This window comes from Erythrolamprus reginae, chromosome 1 (genome assembly GCF_031021105.1).
Source record: "Erythrolamprus reginae isolate rEryReg1 chromosome 1, rEryReg1.hap1, whole genome shotgun sequence".
NCBI classification, from domain to species: Eukaryota; Metazoa; Chordata; class Lepidosauria; order Squamata; family Dipsadidae; genus Erythrolamprus; species Erythrolamprus reginae.
In genome coordinates, this window is record NC_091950.1 from 89638362 (window position 1) to 89662988 (window position 24627).

The window sequence follows — 24627 nt, forward strand, 5'->3', positions numbered from 1 at the left end:
GTTTTTATAATAATGGGTTTTTAACTGTTTTTAGTATTGGATTATTGTTATATGCTATTTTGCTACTGTTGTTAGCCGCCCCAAGTCTGCGGAGAGGGGCGGCATACAAATCCAATCAATCAATCAATCAATCAATCAATCAATAAATAAATATTCACCTAGTTTTGGAACTTATGAGCTAGACTCTTGTGTTTCTCTGTGTCGTGCCCTTGACTCCCATTTGACAAATGAGTAGAATTCCAATGCTCCCCCACAGTAGACACAACGGTGTATTGATCAAAGTGAGGGGAATAGGAAAAAGAATGACTGCTTGATCACTCCTGCTCCGTGTCTTTCAAAACAGACATAAGACATGTTTTGTTTTGGAATGCCAAAAACATCTACCCGCAACAATCCATCAAGATTTAAGTGATCAGTTCAGACTGACTTCAAGGAAGGGCCTTCGCACATTAATAATAAGGGCAAGCAAGAGAGCAACCTTGGCACCCACTTCCCAAGTAATCCCCTTTCCCCCCCAGAGGATTACCTAAAGTTAATTCTTTTGAAAGTAAATGAATACTTTGATGGAAATTTAATGGCTGGGCCATTTTTCAAAATGTGAACGTACACACACACACATGTATAAGCACATGCATATATTTCTTTGCACCATTTTCAGTGTTTCAGTTCTCAAGTAACCAGCCCAAAAGTGCTTTAAATAATGGACAAAGAAGGCATTTTCTTGGTTCTGAACTACACTGCTCAAAAAATAAATAAAGGGAACACTTAAACAACACAATATGACTCTAAGTAAATCAAACTTCTGTGCACTCAAACTGTCCACTTAGGAAGCAACACTGATTGACAATCAATTTTACATGCTGTTGTGCACATTCAACTTTGTACAGAACAAAGTATTCAATGAGAATTCATTCAGATCTAGGATGTGTTATTTGAGTGTTCCCTTTATTATTTTGAGCAGTATATATTCCGCAATGATACTCTGTCAGAAACCACACTCTGACAGCATCTGAGGTCAATTTGTCTCTCTTTCTCCCTTTCCACCTGCCTTTATACTCTTTTTTTTACTAATAGTCCTATTATTTCTCCTTCCCTCTTCCTGAATACCCAATGTTTTGCTAGGAGAAGGATAACTTTTTGCATAGATCTGAGCTGATAACTAGCAGAATTTTTTTGGGAATTAGAATAGGGGACACAAACTAATGAGTCTTGCTTTTTTAAAAAATGAGCAGCTCCCAAATGCAAATACTTAAGTCCACGTTTTTGTTTCTGAGATTCATGTATTACTTCAAGAATTGTGGCTCAATGGAATAGTTCCCCCTAATTTTTCTGTACTGCAATCCTATATTTCCCTGCATCATATTTATGATTACTATTGTGAGCATTCACAGCAATCAAAAATATGATGCTGGATTGCAGTTCTAAGCAATCACACTTTTCTTATATAGTTCTATGGATTTCAAGTGTGAAAAGAGGAGCAGAAAAAGATGACCAGAGTGAAACAAGGAAATTGGTTCTGAGCAAATTACATTTTTAAAAAGGAGAGGCAAACAATGCTGATGAGAATAGAGAAACAGCGGATGATCACTTGCTAGTACCTGTTGGCTGTCGAGACCTTGCTTCTTTCAAGTAGTAAAGGGCCTTGTTGTAGTCTCCAAGGTGATAGAATGCTACTCCTGACCGGTAGAGTGCCTTGAAATTCTCCCCTTCTTTCTTCAGTACTTTCAGGCAATATTCTTTGACCCGCTCATAATTCACCAGCTCAGCTTGAAGTAGGCAGGCTACAAGAGAAAAAGGAACAGCAACTACTACTGTATGGTGTCAGTCTATTTTAGAGAACTATTCTTTCAAGACCAACAAAGGAAAGGATGTGGAGATGGATAAAAAGGAGACAACTTAGAAAATCCATTTCATTTAGCTGAGCATCAGATCCCATTTTCCACACTCTAATCTCAGCAGAAATTGTCTATACTGCAATTAGGAATTGACATAAAGGTGGCATGGATGGATGGTATCCACTTGTTTGTTTGTTTTACAAATGAGCCAGGAATTCCCTATGCACCAAGAACAATACTTTGTACAGACAGGCAAATGGATTCAAACTGTATGATAAAACAATACACACATATACAAAGCATATACATACAATGCTGGTTTATTTGGAGCAGCTTAAATGATATTAATCTAAAGAAAAAGAATGTTATGAAAACATAAATACTGTATATGAAAATGTAAATATGAATACTTCACCTGCAAACCTACTTAACCTAAAATCATGTATAATACCAAATAATATTTTATCTTTAAATTGCATACATTTAACTCAACAACACTTCCACTTGCACAAAGCCATTCGCAACAATCTCTTTCCCTTTCCCTTTCGCCACACAAGATGGGAATAAGACTCTTGTTCATACAGAAGTTATGCATATGTACAGAAAAAGAAAAGTCGATAGGTAACATTTGTATGCCCAACTTTACCTCCCTGTAAAATTTATAAAACAGCTACATAGTGCTTTGGATTGTTCCGTATATCTTCTTTATCCTTTTTACACTACAAATGAAGGCCTGAGACTTACTTATTTAAAAAATATTTGGGAAAACTATGGGACCAGTAGTGGGTTCTAAAACCCGTGGCTACTGTTTTGAGCATGCACAACACTTCTGCGCATGCACCGAAGCATCCCGGGTGGGTGGGCGGAGCCTCCTGCTGCTGGTGCTACCAGTTCTCAGAAACAGGGTGAACTGGGAGCAACCCATTGCTGCATGGTATCATAGCCCCTTTGTCACTGAGGGATACATCCGTCCATCCGTCCGTCCGTCCATCCATCCATCCTTCCTTCATTTATTTATTTATCAAATTTATAGGCCACCCTTCTCCTAGCAGACTCAGGGCAGTTTACAACAATAAAATGATTACAAAATTAAAATAACCCAATACATAGCATAAGAACAAGTAGAAAAGTTAAAACCCAATATATACAGCATACAATCATCACTGATGATACATATAAGGCATACAATCATTATTCATACTATTAGCCAGAGCGGAAACTACCGCTCAATGGCTCCAGGCCTGCCAGCATAAGTGTGTTTTCAAGGCCTTTCGAAAGGCGGGGGGATTTGGTTACTGAGGATTGGGGCCGCAACAGAGAAGGCTCTTCCCCATGGTCCCGCCAGCTGGCATTGCTTGGCTGGCGGGACCTGGAGAAAGCCGACTCTGTGTGATCTAATCGGTGAGGCAGAAGACAGTCCAGTAAGTAATCTGATCCTAAGTCATGTTGGGCTTTATAGGTAATAAATATCCCCATTAAAACTCATATATTTCTGCCTCAAATATCCCAGTGACTAGTTAGGTCACATAGAGTTGGCCTTCTCCATCGGCCAAATAATGTCAACTAGCAAGTCCACGGGGAAGGGCCTTCTCTGTTGTGGCCCCAGTCCTTTGGAACCAACTCCCCCTGGAAGTTCATACCGTCCCCACTCTCCTTGCCTTTCGAAAGGCGTTGAAAACATACCTATGCCAGCAGGCCTGGGGCTCTGAGCAATATTTCCCGCTCCACCCAGTAGTGTGAATGAGAGATGATTGACTGTTTTATATTGAGGATTTTTATTGTTTTTAACTTTTTTTGATTGCTTATTAACTATTTTTATTGTTATATTATATTCATTCTGTAAGCTGCCCCAAGCCCACAAGGAGAAAAGCGGCCTATCAAACAAACAAACCAACAAACAAATAAACCAGTTGCACGAGTTAGCCTGAATTCAAGTTCTGGTTGATTTCATGAGTTACAGATACAAAGGACGTTCACTGGATATCATCCCGTAGCTGGTGGTGGTGATGGTGTGTTATTGTGAGCGTTCATGGAAATAAGTATTGACTCTGTCATGAAAGAAAGGCATAATTTTAGGGGCTGATGCTGTTTGGCAGCAAGTGAAAGTGGCTGCTGCTTACAGATGGTAATTTCGGATGGGGGTGGGGGATTGGGAAAAGGGTGTGACACATAAAAGAAAGAAAGTGCCTGAATGCTGCGGCAAAATCTTTTCAATCGTTGGCCCGGGGTCACCTGAGTTCTGTTTTGAACAACAAAGAGCCATAGCCTGATTCTACAGGCACTTGACAGATGTGACGGAAATTTGTCACACATCACAAAGAGCTCTAATGGGGATTTGTTCCCAGCACGGACAGCAGCCTAAAGCGGCAAATTTTCATAAGGACGGCTACGGAGTGGTAAAGGATTAAATTCTCCTTCTTGACTAATGAGGCCTCGCCAATGATATCCCCCAAAAATAAAAATCTGGGGACTGACATTTCCATTCAAAACAATATATCTTAAAAGCACAAAGGCTGGGTTCTGAATGTCTCCCCTTCCTTGCAAAGAGAGAGCAGTAGCAGTCAGCAGGGTCGACCCAATCCAAAGAGAGACTTGCCAAGAAATGGTTATCCGAAGATCAGACTGTCATTTTCCACCTTTGCTTCTGTTCTGCCGGGCTCTCTGATAGGAGCCTCCCAAAAATTCAAGGATACAAATTTCAGACACACACACGTTTGAAAATTCAAAACAATGTTCTATATCACAAGTCAAAATAAATTAAGCACTCTTTTTGTATTGCAAAGAGCACTCTTCCCAAAACAACCGGTAGTCTGTACAATGTCCCCTAAGCAGTCATTAAGTACTTAGCCAGCAGCTGTGGAGACACTTCACACCCCTTCTTCTTCCAACGAAGGGAGACACACACAAACATTGCTCTGCTTTGGTTTCAAAGGCGTGAAAAAGCAACAAAGTCCAGCACACAAGATTCCTGATGAAACTGCAACAGATACTCTTCCACAATGGCCAAACCCACATGCTGCTATTTATAGCAGCAGCCCTAATTACTGGAGCCCCCCCCCCCCCCACACACAGGTGGCCTCTCTTATCTCCTGTAATATGTTCTTACTTGGTCTCTTCTACGCATAATTCTGCACTTGCGTGGGTCCAAAATGTCATCATCTGAATCAATGGAAGATAAGGGAGATTGACTGCCCGGGGCTGTGTGCCAAGCCCTCCTCTGCCGAGTCACTCCCACCTTCTTCGTCCGAGGAAACTAAACTCTGAACTGATTCTGTCGGCAATAACACAGGCCTGTGACATGTTGAAGTTTCCCCTGCATCCACCTCCCCATTCCCTGGGGCAGGAGCCGGGCCAGAGCCAACCACAACAGCTTCCAGGTTCATATAGCTCCCTGATGGCAAAACTGCAGCACGCGGAGTCATATCTGAGGACATGTGAGGCATTGTCCTAAGTCAGCTCCAGCATGCTTATGTGCAGGGGCCAGTTGATTTTCAGCTTTCCGGGGGGTGGGGTGAGGTCATTTTCAGCTTCCCCAAGGCTTCAGGAAAGCCTCCCGAGCCTGTATGATGGTTAAAAATGGAGCAACGGGCCTAGCAGATGTTCACAAACGAACTTCTGGTTGGATCGCTGAGCTGTTTTTCACCCTCCTCAGGCTTCAGGGGACTTACCGGAAGTCCGGAGATTTCAGTGACAACTGTGTGTGTGGGGTCAATGCGAGGGGCTGTAGCGTGCATGCACGGGAGGAGGGCACTGCGTTATGGGTGCGCTATCATGCGCACGTGCACCCTTTTGCCACCGAGCAAAAAAAAAATTGCCCTTACTGATATAGCTACCCATGCACAGATAACCCTTGACTGACAACAGGCTGTTTAGTGATTGTTTGAAATTACAACGGAAATTGCCTTACTGTAAATATATGTATATGCTCACAACTTTTTTCTATTTTAATATCTTTCTTTTTGGATTGAAGTAAGTTTCCCATTTTTCTTCCTTTCTTTTATTACAGAAGTAAAGACAAATTATAATTGTATATCAAAAAATGGGCAATGATCTGTAAATAGATGTTTTTCCTTATGTGCCAAAAACAATAAATAAAACGTTTTAAAAAAAAGAAATTACAACGGCATTTTTAAAAAAATTACTTATGATCATTTTTTCATATTTACAACCGTTGCAGCATCCCCATGGTCACGTGATTTACATTCAGATGATTGACAACCTACTCACATTTCTGATGGTTGCAGAGCCCTGGAGTCACATGATCCCCTTTTGCAACATTCTGACAAGTAAAGTCGATAGGGAAGCCAGATTCACTTAACAACCCGTGTTCCTAATTTAACAACCGCAGTGATTCGCTGAACAACTCTGGCAAGAAAGTGGGGCCAAACTCATGTCAATGAATTTCTCACTGATCAAACATAAATCCAGATCTTAATTGTGATTGTAGGTTGAGGACTAGCTATAACCAGCAGGGCCAGGAGCTTGTCTTTAGATGAATACAGTTTTAGAGCAGAAATTCTCAACTTGGGCAACTTTATGCTATGTACATTTCGACTCCCAAAATTCCCCAGGTGGCTGGAGAGTTCTGGGAGTTGAAGTCCATCGAGTTAAAGGTTGCTGAGGTTAAAGAACACTGCTTTATAGGAGAGTAGATGTAATGAGATAAAGGTGTTCAGTTCTGGAGACCTCACCTACAAAAAGATATTGACAAAATTGAACGGGTCCAAAGACGGGCTACAAGAATGGTGGAAGGTCTTAAGCATAAAACGTATCAGGAAAGACTTAATGAACTCAATCTCTATAGTCTGGAGGACAGAAGGAAAAGGGGGGACATGATCGAAACATTTAAATATATTAAAGGGTTAAATAAGGTCCAGGAGGGAAGTGTCTTTAATAGGAAAGTGAACAGAAGAACAAGGGGTCACAATCTGAAGTTAGTTGGGGGAAAGATCAAAAGCAACATGAGAAAATATTATTTTACTGAAAGAGTAGTAGATCCTTGGAACAAACTTCCAGCAGACGTGGTTGATAAATCCACAGTAACTGAATTTAAACATGCCTGGGATAAACATATATCCATCCTAAGATAAAATACAGAAAATAGTATAAGGGCAGACTAGATGGACCATGAGGTCTTTTTCTGCTGTCAGTCTTCTATGTTTCTAAGGGTGGGGGAAGAAAGATATTTCAATGCATTAAAAAAAGTTGCTGTCACTATTGGAATTTTTTTCCCATTGCCTTCAAAAGCAATAAACTCCCCACCCACCCACCTTTTAAAAATCCAGCTACATTTCTCTCCTTGCTTCTCATGGAACTTTGAAGTGAAGGCAGCCATTCCTTTTTGTCATCCACCCCCATGTCATCTTCCTGTCTCCACACTTCCTTCTCGTTAAGGTGTGAATCTGAAATTAAAATCCTTGACAGCCCTGAGAATGTAGTTCTATATTTATGTGCCAAGTAACAGGTACAATAGCATATAAACAGCTGCCCTTTGACCAAGAATTTTGCCTGGTGCAGTCAGAGAGCAAACTCTTTGTATAAGGTGGCCTGTCGGTGCCAAAAAAGAGACAAGTTGTTGGAAGCACAAAGAGTAAAAGACAGCAAAGGCTTCACAACTGCAGCTTCACAAAAAAACTGCCTTATTCTGAAACAAAATACAGTAATGCCTCGTCTTACGAACTTAATTGGTTCCAGGACAAGGTTTGTAAGGTGAAAAGTTCGTAAGATGAACCAATGTTTCCCATAGGAATCAGTGGAAAAGCCAATAATGCATGCAAGCCCATTAGGAGAATCCAAAATAAAGTACTGATGCACGTAACACAGTGTTTCTCAACCTTGGCAGTTTGAAGATGGGTAGACTTCAACTCCCAGAATTCCCCAGCCAGGAACACTGGCTGGAGAATTCTGGGAGTTGAAGTCCACTCATCTTCAAACCGCCAAGGTTGAGAAACACTGACTTAACACAAAATTGTCTTTACACACTCCCATAGGGGGATGAGTACAGTATTTGGGAGAAGAGCAATTATTCTCAGTCCAACCAGAATCACTGACATCTAATGCCACAACAGTTCTGCAAGATTTTATACAGAACCCTTTCTCAGCATCACTTGGAGGTTATAAAAAATTGAATATGGACCTGTTTGTAAATCAAAGCACTTAATCAAGCACTGAGTTTTAATTCCTTTTAGAGATCAATCATTTAGTCCCAGCAACTTCATCAAATCTTTTTTATGAAGTTATGGAAATAACTCCCTGGTGTCCATTACTACTATACTGGAAGCATTTGAATCCTTGCAATGATTTTCAATCTCAGTTTGAAATTCATTCGTTTCTCAAGCAAGCCAAATTCTTCAGCTACAACAGTTTATGAATGGTCAACTTTGAAATAAGGAAGTTTCATGTGTTCATATAAAAGCTGTATTACTTCCCTGCTATGCTTTACATCTTCTTTTTTGTATGATTACTGCAACGTTTCTAAGCCTGCAGCAAAAAATATCCTTTCTGCTACTGCTCCCACCCAAAAATTACTAATAGTGGAAATGACATCATTATGTCTGTCTGTGAAGAAGTGCCCCATTTATATAAGTTTGCACACAAATATTTTTCCACAACTGCCGTCCATGATCTTATTTATGGTGGAAATTTAAGTTTAAGGCCAGAATTTCATTAATTCATGCAGAACATAAATTTATCAAGTTTCTGAGGTGCGTAGTATAGCTAAGAGATCATATAATATAATTAAGATTTAAATATACAGTAATAAGTCAAATCACAGGAAATTATTTGTAATTTTCTTCTCATATTTTCAGGCTGACCTTTCCTGGTTTTGGACTTGGATGGGATGGAAAACCATAGCTAGACTGAGAAGCACATTTTTAAAAAAATATCCCAGGAAATAAAGAGGAGTCAGTGGCTAGACATTTCTCTGCATTCATGGACAAATAACACTTTTCTCAATATCTTCTGCACCTGCATTCCATCTTCTTCTCCATTGTTATCAGAGTTCCCTTCTCCCTTCTTTGTTTGTTGCCATTGTTGAATAAGTGGCTAAAAGCCCTGGAGGATTTCCTATTTTGTGTTGCCTGCCTTTTCTTTTAATTTCCCCAGGAATGTTGAACCCAGGTTCAATCTTTCAAAAGCAATATGCAAGTTCTGAACTTCCAGTAGCGTTTTCTCTTAATACTTCAGTTATACTTTTCCCCTTTGTGAGTCATTCTCTAACTGGGAAAGCTTATTCAGTGGTTTCCCCTTCTGTTTCTTCCCTATTGCTCTTTCTTAGCAAGCATCACTAAAGATCCCTCTGCCTTTTGTAGACTCTCAGCAGAAACTGACCTTTCATTTCATTTTATTGGATTTGTATGCCGCCCCTCTCCGTAGACTCGGGGCGGCTAACAACAGTGGTAAAAACAACATGCGACAATCCAATACTAAAGAAGCTAAAAACCCTTATTTTAAAACCAATCATACATACAAACGTACCATACATAAATTGTGGAAGCCTAGGGGGAAAGAATATCTTAATTCCCCCATGCCTGACGACAGAGGTGGGTTTTAAGAAGCTTGCGAAAGGCAAGAAGGGTGTGGGTTATTCTAATCTCCGGGGGGAGTTGGTTCCAGAGGTCCGGGGCTGCCACAGAGAAGGCTCTTCCCCTGGGTCCCACCAAACAACATTGTTTAGTTAACGGGACCCGGAGAAGGCCAACTCTGTGGGACCTAATTGGTCACTGGGATTCATGCGGCAGAAGGCGGTCCCGGAGATAACCTGGCCAGGTGCCATGAAGGGCTTTATAGGTCATAACCAACACTTTGAATTGTGACCAGAAACTGATCGGCAACCAATGCAGACTGAGGAGTGTTGGTGTGACATGGGTATATTTAGGGAAGCCCATGATTGCTCTTGCAGCTGCATTCTGCACGATTTGAAGTTTCCGAACACTTTTCAAAGGTAGCCCCATGTAGAGAGTGTTACAGTAGTCGAGCCTCGAGGTGATGAGGGCATGAGTGACTGTGAGCAGTGACTCCCGATCCAAATAGGGCCGCAACTGGTGCACCAGGCGAACCTGGGCAAACGCCCCCCTCGCCACAGCTGAAAGATGTTTCTCTAATGTGAGCTGTGGATCGAGGAGGACGCCCAAGTTGCGGACCCTCTCTGAGGGGGTTAGTTAGACCTTCCCGCTAAACAGGCTTCTCTCCACAGATACTCTACCACTTTCTAAATGTGCTCTAGAAAGCTGAGAAGAGTCTCAGGAGCAGGTCTGAAAGATGGCTCCTAAATTTGATAAATAAATGAAAATATATAATTTTGACTCTAAGACACCTCCCAAGTGGGCCTCCTCCTTCAAGAGGAGGGTTTTGATCCAGAATTATCACTGGGAGAGACAATGTTTTCCCAGAAACCTCCTTCTAGTGGAGACTTAATCTCAGTTTCTTTCCTTTCGCCACAGCTCAAACCAACTGATGACCTTACCAGGAGCTTTGTATAGATGTGAAATAGCAGGGGAAGATAAAGATGAACCCTGCAGCATGCACAAGTGGGCATCTCCCCAATCATCATAAGTGGCGCTGCCTACTCAGGAAGGAGTAGAACAACGTCAGAACAGAGTCCCCATTACCCTGCCTTTGAAGTCAAATGGTTATAATGGTAATGGTTGTAGAAGACAATAGGTCCAAATCAGATGGCTGGCTGGACATGCCTCTGAACCTTCTCTCTCGGCAGTGTCACACATGCTGCCATCTTGGTTTTAGCATCTGCACATGCACAGAAACTATTTTTTGTTTCTGCGCATGCACAGAATCTGGGTTTTTAGCACTGCACAAGTGTGGCGCATCAGGAAGCGAACCGGCAGCGAGGTAAGTCAGAACCCACCCCTGATCTGAATAGATGAGAAGAGATGCATTCCCCTCATTCAGATCCCAGTACTGATCAACCACTAGATAACCAATGCGCTTTCTACCCAGGCTCAAATGTACAAGGGTCGCCCAGAAAGTAATGCACCACATTTTTTTTCTCAGCCTACAGTAATGGTACAAATGCGAAACTTTAGATATACATTATTTGAATTGTCAGGAGTGCGTGTGTAAATTTTGTGTTTCTTCAGACAGATAGTGTAGCTGTAGCAGTGTTTCGAAATGGCATCTGTAAGTGATGTACGTTATAAGCATCATGTTGTCATTGAGTTTCTCATTGAGGAGAAAGAAACTGTTGGGAACATTCCCAAATGTTTGTGTAGAGTTTATGGAGAATCTGCAGTCGACAGAAATACAGTTAGTTGCTGGGCACAGAGGGTGAGGCTATTAGAAGAACAGAACAGAAGGTGAGGCCATTAGAACAAGGAGTGGCACCGACAGGGCATACACGCCCTTGTGTCTCGCTGGAGGAAGGCCATAGAACGGGACGGAGATTACGTGGAAAAATAGGGAGTGTAGAAAAAGCATCATTCTTTCTTGTGTGTAAGTTTCATTTTCTTCAATAAATAATTGTTGAAGAAAAATACGTTGTGCATTACTTTTCTGGGTGACCCTCGTAGATCCGGATAATTTACTTCCACTAAGGCAGTGGTTCTCAACCTGTGATCCGCAGACACCTGGGTTAAGACAATGTCATCACAGGGGGTCCATGGAGGATTGAAGAAAAGATTACCTGGGTCCAAACTTTCCTTCCCATTGTAATACAAGGGGGAGGGGGAATCTTTTAATAAAAGGGAGTTTAATTTTTGCTGGCTTTGAAAAATAGATGTACTGTAGTTAGATGCAACACTTTTGAAATATAGTTCAAATAAGGCCTCACCTGTAGCATGAGGCAGATGGCCAAAGAGCCTTTCCTGCTGCAGCTGGCTATTCTCCAGGAGCCTTCCAATGGGCCAACTGGCACCACTGCCACGTGTGAAGGATTCCAGACTTATGAAGGAGACAGGTGAAAGTAAGTATTTGGTAGAGCAGAACTGTTTCTTCTGCCTACGTCTGTCCCAGCTCATCTCCCAACAGTCGCTCAGAAAGACAGTTCTAATAAGGTTGAAGATATTTAACATCAACAAGAGCAAAGTCCTTCACCTAGGCAGAAAAAACCCTGGACACACATACAACCTGGGAGAAACCCCTCTTAGCAGTAGCGACTGCGAAAGAGACCTCGGAGTCTTGGTGGACAATCAACTAAACATGAGCCAACAATGTGCAGCAGCAGCTAAAAAAACCAACACAATCCTAAGCTGCATCAACAGGGGAATACACTCCAAGACCAGGGAAGTCTTAATACCACTCTACTATGCCCTGGTCCGGCCACACTTGGAGTACTATATTCAGTTCTGGTCACCACACTTCAAAAGAGACATTGAAACTCTGGAGAAGGTGCAAAAAAGAGCAACCAAGATGATTAAGGGATTGGAAACCAAGACTTACGAAGAGAGACTGAGGGAACTGGGCATGGATAGCCTAGAGAAAAGGAGGGCCAGAGTGGACATGATAGCAGTCTACAAGTATACAAGGGGATGTCACAGAGAGGAGGGGATCACTTTATTCTTCAGGGCACCAGAGGGCCGGACGAGGAACAATGGCTGGAAGCTGACCAAGGAGAGATTCAACATGGAGATAAGGAGGAACTTCCTGACGGTCAGAGCGGTCAACCAATGGAACAACCTACCAGCGGATGTTGTGAACTCCAACACTCTGGACATTTTTAAGAGAAGATTGAACTGGCACTTGACTGGTGTACTATAGGGTTCCTGCTTGGGCAGGGGGTTGAACTCGATGGCCTTCATGGTCCCTTTCAACTCTAACAATTAATTTTAAAAAAGAACATTCTTCATTGTTGAGCGTACTTCATTGGTGTTGCCGTGCGGTGCCTTTGAATTTATATAGGATATAAATAGCTGCAATAAACAATGGATGTGCCATCCTTGCACCGAGAGCAAGACTGGGGTCAGGAAGTACCCCTGCACCGCAATTTATGCTGCAAGACATCCAACATCTGCAGATATTTTCAAGTGAACTTTGCATTTTCATTGGGGAGCTGAACAAATAAAACCAAGAAACTCTTCCAGCCATTTGGCAGATTCCCTCATGTACTGCATAGCCAAAGTCTGCTCCAGGAATGAGCCTTGCTCAGCTTCTGCTCAAGTTGGTCGGCAATATGCCCACAAAATCCATCTTGGAGACTTGAGTAAACATACATACATACATACCTCCATGTATATTAGAAATATACTATTTATTTATTTACTTGTTTGTTTGTTTACTGGAGTTTTATCCTACTTTCGTTGCTTTATAAGTAGCTTAAACTGGCAAACATACATAGTACAATGGTACCTCTACTTACGAACTTAATTCGTTCTGTGACCAGGTTCTTAAGTAGAAAGGTTTGTAAGAAGAAGCCATTTTTCCCATAGGAATGAATGTAAAAGCAAATAATGCGTGCGATTGGGGAAACCACAGGGAGGGTGGAGGCCCTGTTTCCTCCCAGGAGATTCCTAGAGAGGCCCCGGGAGGCTTCTCCCTGCCTTTTCCGGCCTTGTTTCCTCCCAGGAGATTCCTAGAGAGGCCCCACAGAGGTTTCTCCCTGCCTTTTCCGGTTACAGTTTCGGAGGCTCGGGTTTGTAAGTGGAAAATGGTTCTTGAGAAGAGGCAAAAAAATCTTGAACACCCGGTTCTTATCTAGAAAAGTTTGTAAGTAGAGGCGTTTGTAGGTAGAGGTACCACTGTACTTCCAGTTTGGGCTGTACTTCCAGTTGGGCTGTTTTCTCTGGGGCTTTGGGGAACCTTCCCTGAAACCTCCGGAGGGCGAAACAGCCTCACCTCGAGGTTCGATTACTGCAATGCTCTCTACATGGGGCTACCTTTGAAAAGTGTTTGGAAACTTAAGATCGTGCAGAATGCAGCTGAGAGCTATTGTGGGGCTTCCTAGATTCGCCCACGTTTCTACAACACTCCGTGGTCTGCACTGGCTGCCGATCAGTTTCCGGTCACAATTCAAAGTGTTGGTAATGACCTTTAAAGCCTGACATGGTATTAGACCAGAATACCTCCGGAACCGCCTTCTACCGCACGAATCCCAGCGGACGATATGGTCCCACAGAGTTGGCCTTCTCCGGGTCACGTCGACCAAACAATGTCATTTGGCGGGCCCCAGAGGAAGAGCCTTCTCTGTGGCAGCCCCGACCCTCTGGAATCAACTTCCCCCAGAGATTAGAACGGCCCCCACCCTCCTTATCTTTTGCAAGTTACTTAAGACCCACCTATATCGCCAGGCATGGGGGAACTAAGACATCTCCCCCAGGCTTATTATATATCATGTTTGATATGTATGTGCTGTATGGTTTTTAATTGTTGAGGTTTTTATATATTTTATTATTAGATTTATTCCATTGTTATACTGTTTTTATTACTGTTGTGAGCCACCCCGAGTCTTTGGAGAGGGGCAGCATACAAATCTAATAAATTATTATTATAAATTATTATTATTTTGACTTTTTATTGTGCACTGCCTAGAGTTCCTCTTTGAGAGAGATGGGTGGTTTAGAAATAAATTTAAAAATACATATTTAAAAGTAGGATGATAAGTCTGCGCTAAATTGCAGCTATGAGCTGTTAATAACACGACTTATCATTAACTTATTTTGACAAAGGGGGAAGGAGGAAAATTTTCAAGCATTACAGTATATTTCTCTGAAGTTCTTTATTACACAAATTTCCAGCTCTCCTGGAGACTTCCAGCTCCTTTTCTCTTTTCTCCTTTCCATTTTTTTTAACATTATATGCAGTTCATATTTAGTGCAATTGCTCATTTAGATGATAGAGTTGGTTAATATTTTATAACAGTTAAAGATGCATTTAGCATTTGTGGTTTTTCTTTTGTCTGCACTGCTATTCTTATTATTTTTAATTATTTAACAAAAAATGTGCATGCACACAGGCATATTTACTTGTATCCCAGCTTCATTATCTTTACAAATAACTCAAAGCAGCGAACATGTTCAATGTACAGTGGTACCTCAAGATACGAACCCCTCATCTTACGAACAACTCAAGATACGAACCCCTCATCTTACGAACAACTCAAGATACGAACCCCTCATCTTACGAACAACTCAAGATACGGACCCGGGGTTCAGAAAAAATTTGCCTCTTCTTACGAACTTTTTTCGTGTTACGAACGCCAAACCCAAACTTCCGGGTTCGGCGTTCGGGAGGCTGCTGGGAAGCCCCCGGGCTGTTTTAAAAGGTGACAGCTGGGCTGGGGGGCTTCCCAGCAGCCTCCCGAACCCCGAACCTGGAAGTTCGGCAAAAGTTCGGGGTTCGGGAGGCTGCTGGGAAGCCCCCCAGCCCGGCTGTGACCTTTTAAAACAGCCGGGCGGCTTCCCAGCAGCCTCCCGAAGCCGAACGCCAAACCCGAACTTCCGCGTTCCACGTTCGGAGGCTGCTGGGAAGCCCCCAGGCTGTTTTAAAAGGTGACAGCCGGGCGGCAGCGTTTTTTTGCGGGGGTTTTTTTTGGGTTGCATGGATTGACTTTACATTGTTTCCTATGGGAAACAATGTTTCATCTTATGAACCTTTCGTCTTACGAACCTCCCCCTGGAACCAATTAGGTTCGTAAGACGAGGTATGACTGTACTTTCCTCTTCCTATTTTCCCCACAATAACAATCTTGTGACTTGGTTTAGGCTTAAGACAAGTGATTTGGTCACCCAGCTGACTTTAATAATAATATTATTACTTATTTATTTATTGGATTTGTATGCCGCCCCTCTCCGTAGACTTGGGGCGGCTAACAACAATGATAAAAACAGCATGTAACAATCCAATACTAAAACAACTAAAAACCCTTATTATAAAACCAAACATACACACAAACATACCATCCATAAAGTGTAAAGGCCTAGGGGGAAGGAATATCTCAGTTCCCCCATGCCTGATGGCAGAGGTGGGTTTTAAGGAGCTTATGAAAGGCAAGGAGGGTGGGGGCAATTCTAATCTCTGGGGGGAGCTGGTTCCATAGGGCCGGGGCCACCACCACAGAGAAGGCTCTTCCCCTGGGTCCCGCCAAACGACATTGTTTAGTTGATGGGACTCGGAGAAGGCCCACTCTGTGGGACCTAACTGGTCGCTGGGATTCGTGTGGCAGAAGGCGGTCCCGGAGATGATGATGATGATGATGATGATGATAATAATAATAATAATAATAATAATAATTTATTAGATTTGTATGCTGCCCCTCTCTGAAGACTTTCATGGCTAAGGCAGGACTAGAACTCACAGCCAACCATTTCTAAACTGGTGCCTTAATCACGAGGCCAAACTGGCACACATGTGCATGTGTACGCATGCATGTGCATACACACAGACACCTTTGTTCTTAGGTCCACCAGTGAGAAGGTTTGAATGGTGACCACTGCCAGAGCATGGCTGGAATTCCAACCCCAGGGAGGTTTCACAATTCTTTTTTTGAGATTTGAGACCATTCGGTTCCAGTTGGTTTTTGAAAGATTTGACATGGCTCTCACCGTTCTCTCTGTTGCAGTACTACCTGATGTTAAATGTATTTGTTTTATCTGCTCTAGATGTTGTGGTTTAATATTTTTATCAATGTGCAATCTAGCATTACTGTATTGTTTGCAGTGAGGAGATGCATTGTCCTGAAATGTAGCATAATTTTTCATATTCACCCTTCCATAAATGAGAAAGGGCAGGTGCCAATTCTGGAAGAATGATATCAAGAATGATAAAGGAAATGGAGCACCTCCCTTATGACACCAGGTTGCAACGCCTTGGTCTCTTCAGCCTTGAAAGGGGTGACTTGATCGAAGTGTATAAAATCATGCATGGGATAGAAAAGGTGGATAGAGAAAAATTATTTTCTCTATCACACAATACTAGGACGAAGGGGCACTCCCTAAAGCTCATAGGTAAGAAAGCAAGGACAAATCAAGGGAAATATTTCTTCACCCAGAGGGTCATTGGTTTATGGAATTCACTTCCAGAAGAGGTCGTGACAGCTGTCAGCCTTGATAGCTTCAAGGCAGGATTAGACAGATTCATGGATTTTATTTATTTATTTATTTATTCGATTTTTATGCCACCCTTCTCCTTAGACTAAGGGCGGCTTACAACATGTTAGCAATAGCACGATGCCAAGTCTATCGGTGGTTATTGAAATGGATGTCCATGAGGCAGGCAGGATTCCCTTGAGTACCATTTGTTGGGGGTCAAGGGAAAGGGAGGGTTTTGCCCTCTCTTTCTGCTCAAGATCCCCATGGACAATTGGTGGGCCACTGCATGACACGGAATGCTGAACTCGATGGGCTTTGGCCTGATTCAGCATGGCTCTTCTTATGTTCTGGAATATGGATGGCATTTGCAGACCAGTTGGTGATGACTTCCAATTCCTGTTTCTAACAGGAGAATCTGTTTATGGCTTTGGTGTTGATGATGCTCCCATCTTTCCTTTATGTAAACAGCAGAGCCAAATAAGTGAGTTTTGGCATTCTGGGACCCCACCAATCATTCAAGGACTAGTTCATATATCCTGATTAAGGAATGCAGCATCTGAGGAATATCAAGATATTGAAAAATACAAACTGACAGATTTTAAGCTGGAAAGGTAAATGTCGGAGGCTAGTTCTCATGGCATGGATGAAAATGTTGAATGCATAGATTTAACAATGGGAAATGATTTTAGGTTGCAGTGTCCAGTCCTGCTGTCCCAAATGCCACTTATCTGTGTAATTCTATAAGAAAACCTTCATGCACGCACCTACAACTAAGGTAATATGTTTACATGCTGTTGAAGGGGGATATAAATCTATAGGTTGTTCCTCAAAAGAAACCTTGAAAAAAGTCCTAAAACCTGATCCAAAATTTGGTGCTGAATTTCAATTTTAATGCACCTGAAGGGAAAAGGGCTAAATATACAGTATGAGGAGTACTGTATTGAATTCAAATAACATTAATTCAATTCAACTTAAATTAAAATTTAGATTTTGGCCAATTCAGTGGTTCAGTTAGCTTGAAGATTGCTTACTCCTATTTTAAATGTTCCATCAGATGGGAAGAGTCAACAGTAGAGCTGTTAAAGCAGATTTTAATAGGAATGAATCAGATTTAAATGAATTGACATAGCAAGCAAGTATAGCATGTACCCAGATTTGGGTACATGCTATACTTATAGAAATGTCTTCTCTTCTCCCCCTAGTGGCAACTCCTACAGGATCCTGGAAAAAAAATAATAGGTGCCTCTGCCCAAGTCCTTAAAAGCTATCAAGAATTTGCTCTTTACCTTCAGTATATTTAGTAGAATCCTTCCCGATAGAATTTCCAGAAATAACTTTAGGGAGCTAGAAGAATGCAAACCTTCTTTCACAATCCAGTTGCATGAAACTAAATGTAACTTCATGTTTACAATTCTCAGATCAGGATGCAGCTTTCAGCCATGTAGGATGCAAAGGCTTTCTTGTCTAAGCACAAGTACTGCAACATGAATTTAGAGAACAGAAGTGGGAGAGGCTTAAAATGACTTCTGGATCAAAGGTGAGATCCAGCAGTTTCTGACCGGTTCTGGGGAACCAGTGGTGGACATTTTGGATAGTTTGGAGAATCAGTAAATATCATCTCTGAGTGGCCCCACCCCATCTATTCTCTGCCCCCCCAAGTCCCAGCTGATTGGGAGGAAATGGGGATTTTGCAGTATCCTTCCCCTGCCATGCCCACCACGCCTACAGAACCAGTAGTAAAAAAAAATTTAAACTTACCACTGTTCTAGATGTTTGGCAATTATAAGCTGATGTACTCTTTGTTTACTGTACTCTAAGGATCTACACAGATTGTGTCTTGAGAGTAGCACTGCAAGTGACTCTGCTGAGTATTACTTTCCAATTATTTCAGTAGGTAAACAAGCAGCTTTTCACCAAGACACCACAAAGCACAAGCATTTTTCCCCTCTTGTTTGTTTTATTTTTGTTCTTTAATCAAAATAGCTATCGTGCCACTAATAGAAGGACATCAGCTGCAAACATCATGTGTGATGAACAGCAGCAAGTTGTCAAAACTGCTTGAAGAAATGCTGCTGGTAGTTTGATGGGAAATGGTCTTCTTACATTTTGAAAAGTCTTACCACTTATGATACTTTGATAGGAATAGAAACATGTGGTAGGATCTAGGACTCTATCCATTATCTCAACTTTAGAGTTACTAATCCTAGAAAGGTCTAAGGAGGTTGCAGCATCTGCCTGGCCTTGGCTAATATTATTAGAGACCACCAAGAAGTACATGACTGTTTCTAGACTGGGAAGGCAGTCATGGCCAACCACGTTTCATACTTCTGCCAAGAAAATTTATTTGTTTGTTTATTATTACCGTACTTAAATTTATAGGCTGCCCTTCCCCAGATGGACAGCGTACAAAAATAAAATAGAGATACAAAATTTAAAATAGAGATACAAAATTTAAAATAGAGATACAAAATTTAAAATAGAGATACAAAATTTAAAATAGAGATACAAAATTTAAAATAGAGATACAAAATTTAAAATCCCAAATAATAAATAAAAAATGTTCATCCATCACTCATACACTACTACTGGCATCACTCACACGTTACTACTGGCCGGAGCAGAGTGTTGTCGCTCAATGGTCCCAGACCTTTTGACTTGAATATGTTAATAAAACCTCTGAGTTGAGGTCATGTAGCAGAAGACCATCTTTGATCCTAGAAATAGAACGCTTTTCTCCCATTAAGTTGACTGAAAATTCCAGTTTTTAAATTTTTATTTATTTATTTATTTTGTCCAATACACAATAATACACAATGAAGGTTATAGAGGATATAGTAGAGAAGATATAGGAGAGACTATAGGACAGGGGACGGAAGGCACTCTAGTGCGCTTATGTACGCCCCTTACTGACCTCTTAGGAATCTGGAGAGGTCAACCATGGATAGTCTAATGGTAAAATGTTGGGGGTTAGGGGATGATACTACAGAGTCCGGTAATGAGCTCCATGCTTCGACAACCCGATTACTAAAGTCGTATTTTTTACAGTCAAGTTTGGGGCGGTTAATATTAACCTTGAATCTGTTGTGTGCTCTTGTGTTGTTGTGGTTGAAGCTAAAGTAGTCTTTGACAGGCAGGACATTGCAGCATATGATCTTGTGGGCAATACTTAGATCATGTTTAAGGCGTCGTAGTTCTAAGCTTTCAAGACCCAGGATTGTAAGTCTAGTTTCATAGGGTACTCTGTTTCGGGTAGAGGAGTGAAGGGCTCTTCTTGTGAAGTATATTTGGACATTTTTGAGGGTGTTAATGTCAGAAATGTGGTATGGGTTCCAAACAGATGAGCTGTATTCTATGATAGCTGTTGGCTGCCAACAGAGCTAGCTGCAGAGTTAGAGGAGGAGGAGGTGAAGAGAAAGCCTGGGACAGCTTCCGAGCCTTTGGAAGGCTCTGATAAGGAAACAGCATCAGAGGCAGAGCTGAGGCCTTCCATCCTCCCCCAGATGGAGAGGCAGCTGTCTTCGGGGCTGAGCTGAGTGAGGAGAAGGAATGGATGGGGCCCATTCCAGATACAGGTATGTGCAGAGAGGAAAAGAGAAGAGGGCAAAGGGAAATAGTAAGCTGACTCTCAAGGAAAATCAGATGTGGATGCTAGCCAGTCCCTCCTTGGCTGGGAAATAAATAGTAGGGGCTTGGGAGTGGCCATAGACAACCCATCACTTTTAGGATACAGCAAGCAATTCTTATTTCTTGGCCGGGTCTGTTGTGACTAATCACATTTGATTTTTGTTTACCCATGTGAATAAAAGACTGTTCCTACTCCCTTTGAAAAGGGCTTTTTTTTACTTGTGAGTAAGCAGTTCATCATTACTTGCTAAGGCTGAATCAGACCAACTCCACAAGACCACATTTGATAGGAGTGACTTAGGCAGAACCATCACTTTAAATTCCAAAATTTCTTAGCTGCTCAGAGTTGGGCTTTTACTCTAATTTTACCCCAGCAGGAACATGTATATGCAGTTGAGTTGGGCAGATAATTACTGGGAGAGATATCTTTAGCTACAATTGTATAAAAAGAAATATCTGTAGATTTTACAGTCTGTTAGGAATACTATTCTCCTGTGCACCATGAAGATGAACTACAATAAGCTCTTGATTTCACTTTTACAATTTCTACTCTGCATGAAAATCCCACTTCACATCCAGGCAGTGTGATAATTATGAACCAAACCACCCCATGATAATGCTGGATAATGGAAGAATAGTTAATTATAGCCTTCTAATTCTAGTTATTGCAGTGAAAGAACATTTATGTGGATAGCCTCCAATTCCTGTCCACAAAAGGGATACTGCTCCAGGTTTTAGTAAGACTTAAGGAAAAAGCTGGAAGCCTCCTCTTAGTGCTTAAAAGCTAAACCTTTTATCTTTAAAAGAAGAAAGTCTTGGGGAAGCTTAAACACATTTATTACTGCCTTGCTGACAAAGTACACTGCTAAAAAAAATAAACACTTAAACAACACAAAATAACTCCAAGTAAATCAAATTTCTGTGAAATCAAACTGTCCACTTAGGAAGCAATTTCACATGCTGTTGTGCACATTCAACTTTGTACAGAACAAAGTATTCAATGAGAATATTTCATTCATTCAGATCTAGGATGTGTTATCTGAGTGCTCTCTTTATTTTTTTGAGCAGTATATAACACTGATATTCTTGCATGAATAGTGAATGGTGAATAGGTATGCTGGCATAGTACACTTACAGGTGGTAAACTGAGCCTCACTTACTCCACCCAATTCTTTGTGTTCACGCAACACAGTGAACCATACACTAACCACGAGGGCTTATTATGGCTTTAATGGGGGAGGGGGTTGTAATAACATCAGTTTTCTTAAAAGAACTAATAGAGATGCAGAAAAAAACCAAAATAAAGATCTTATGCTCAGAGAAATGAAAGAATCCAGAAAGGGGCGGGGAGGCACTTATTACCATAGATCAAAATTTAGAGCATTCTGGCTGAGGAATTTTGAGGAAATCCACAAATCTTAAGGTTGTCAAAAGTTGGGCACCCTTAATTTAGACAGGTTTCTGCCTCATTTTGTTCTAGATGTGTAGTATTTGGGGATGATTCTGTCAAGAAGAGGATGAAATTTATCGTTTCACTCTGATGGTGGTCATAAATTTTAGCAAATCAATTAAAACGATTCAGTTTAATTTTCAGATTAATTTTGCATGTCGCAAAGATATGAATCAGCCTCCGGCATCTTCTTTCTCAGAAGGCCTCTGTGTCGAAATGGGCCTTAAAATTAATGGCTACAACTCAGCGCTTCATTTACCTCAGGGCCCATCTGGGCAGAAATAGGACAGGAGGGAGTGTTCTGTGGAAGGTGGGCGTGAATGGTCCAGGTACCACTTTTGTGAATTCATGGCTTTGTTCCCCAGGGAAACAATTTTGGGAATGGCAACAGCCTCTCCCACAATATCTCAGAATTCTAAAGGAGCTCACCAGGTCAGAAAGCTTGGAGTCTCAGATACAATGGCTACCCCAAATAAGAGTAACCAGAAAAATGGCAAATTTGCTTCAGTGTGAGCTGAAACTGAAGGACTGTCGAGGGCAGGGGTAAGCAAAGTTGGCTCTTCTCTGACATATGGACTTCAACTCCCAGAATTTCTGAGCTAGCATGATTGGCTCAGGAATTCTGGGAGTTCTAGTCCACAAGTCAAAGAAGAGCCAACTTTGCTTGCCCCTGGTCTTAGGGCAGTGATGGTGAACCTACGGCATGCAAACCTATGCTGGCATGCGAGCTGTTGCCCTAGCTCAGCTCCAACCTGCATGTGTGTGCCAGCCTGCTGATTATTGGCTCTCAGAGAGGCTCTGGGAGGGCATTTTTGGCTTCCAGAGAGCCTCTGGAGGGATGGGGGAGGGCATTTTGACCCTCCCCCGGATCCAGGGAAGCCTTTGGAGCCTGGGAGGGTGGGAGGGTGAAACACAAGCCTACTGGGCCCACCAGAAGTTGGGAAACAAGCTGTTTCCGACCTCTAAAGGGCCTCTGGGGGATGGGGGAAGCTGTTTTCACCCTCCCCAAGCATTAAATTATGGGTATAGATACTCACACGTGTGTGATAGTATGCATGCTTTTTCGGCACCCAAGGAAAAAAAGGTTTCCCATCATTAGTGTAGGGCCATGATAGTAAATCTATGGCATGTGTGCCACAGGTGGCACATGGAGCCATATCTGAGGGCATGCATGCCGCAGCCCTATGTCAGTTCCAGTGCACATGTGCATGCTGGCTAGCTGATTTTTGGCCTCCCAGCAGGCAGGGAAGAGGTTATCTGTAGCTGGTGGATGGTAAAAAACAGACCCAATGGGCCTACTGGAAGTTTAGAAGTGAACTTCCGGTTGGGTCTCCCCAGGCTTCAGGAAGTTCTGAAATGAACTTCCGGTTGGTCCGTTGGGCCATTTTTCACTATCCACGGGTTCCGGAAGCTTTCCTGAAGCCTGAGGAGGGTGAAAAATGGCCTAACAGCCTAACTGGAAGTCATTTCTGAACTTCTGTTGGATCCATTTTTCACCATCCACAGGCTCTAGAGGCTTCAGTGAGCCTTACACACATGCGCGGTGGGGCAGCAGAGGGGGGGGCTGTACACATGCATAGTTGAGGGCATTGTATTATGGGTATGGGCACACACATGTGCGCTATTACATGCGCGCCCCTTTAGCATTTAGGGGGGAAAAGGCTCGCAATCACTCATCTAAGGTTTTTCAGACGAACGCGCATCCTGATTTTATAGCATGAGCAAGCAAATCAAGGGGAAAAACAAGCTGTGGCTCCTTTCCCTCCACTGTTGTGGCCACCAGCTTTGCTTTTCACATCCCAGGAAATGGACAAGCGTGCAGGCACAAGCAGGCCGACAACTCCTGCATTCAGAGAGATGATCCTCAGGATATCCAAAGCCCACCCAGTGTAGGAATGGATGTATGGAGGTGAAACTCTATTAGCTCATAGAACTCCATCTCTTATTTTTTATCACCCTACCTTGTTCTCCAGCTTTGAAATGTTTTTGTCATTGCAAGTGACCTTGACTGATCTTGAAAAAGCTGAGCAATATTGCAGTGTTTAGGTGGGCGGCCAACAAAAAAAAAAAATACCAGGGATTTGAAGAAAACATCCCAGAATGTGGTAATGACATCCTGTTCTTTACTGTTATTAACTCAACCACATGGATGCACTCAGGTACCACCAGGAACTGAGCTCAGCTGAAGTGACATTCAACTCACTGAAAGAGGCTTTTTTTAAAACATTACAAAGGAAAGGGCCAGAAGGAAGGCAGTTAAAAGAGAGTTATTTGTTTTAAAGTTCAAGGCAATTTAACAAGTATATGATTCAAGAATAAATATGACAAAGGAGAATGTCAAACTGTGAAAGCAATCCATTATTAAATCATATGGAAATGCATCAATTATGAGTAAGAGCCTCCATTTCTAGCCTACTGATCCAGGAATGCTCAAGTTCATATTCATTATAACATCAGGGTTTGCCGTGGCTCCAGCTCCTCCACTCACCTACCCCCACTTCACAAATTCATTCAGAGGGAGGAAACCAAGTTCATTGCCAATTCAAGGTTATGTCCCGTCAAGACATCACAGCTAAATAGCAGCTTCAAACTCATTTGGTCATAAATAATGGAATTTTGTTTTGTCGGAGTGTTCATTCTTTTCATATCCTTACCATTTCAGAAAGAAGCCGCTGTGATATTTGATATACAGATAAAAGAGCTCTGCAGAGAATTAGATTTTCTTATAAATCATAATACA

General features: G+C 42.0%; 1 protein-coding gene across 1 annotated transcript in view; it reads right to left on the reverse strand.

The window, feature by feature from the left end:
* Positions 1-24627, reverse strand: part of TTC9 (tetratricopeptide repeat domain 9) — a 46265-nt gene that overhangs the window by 10538 nt on the left and 11100 nt on the right. The window contains exon 2 of the mRNA XM_070734435.1: positions 1599-1781. Coding sequence (XP_070590536.1) covers positions 1599-1781 — 183 coding nt within the window. The remainder of the gene's footprint in view (positions 1-1598; positions 1782-24627) is intronic.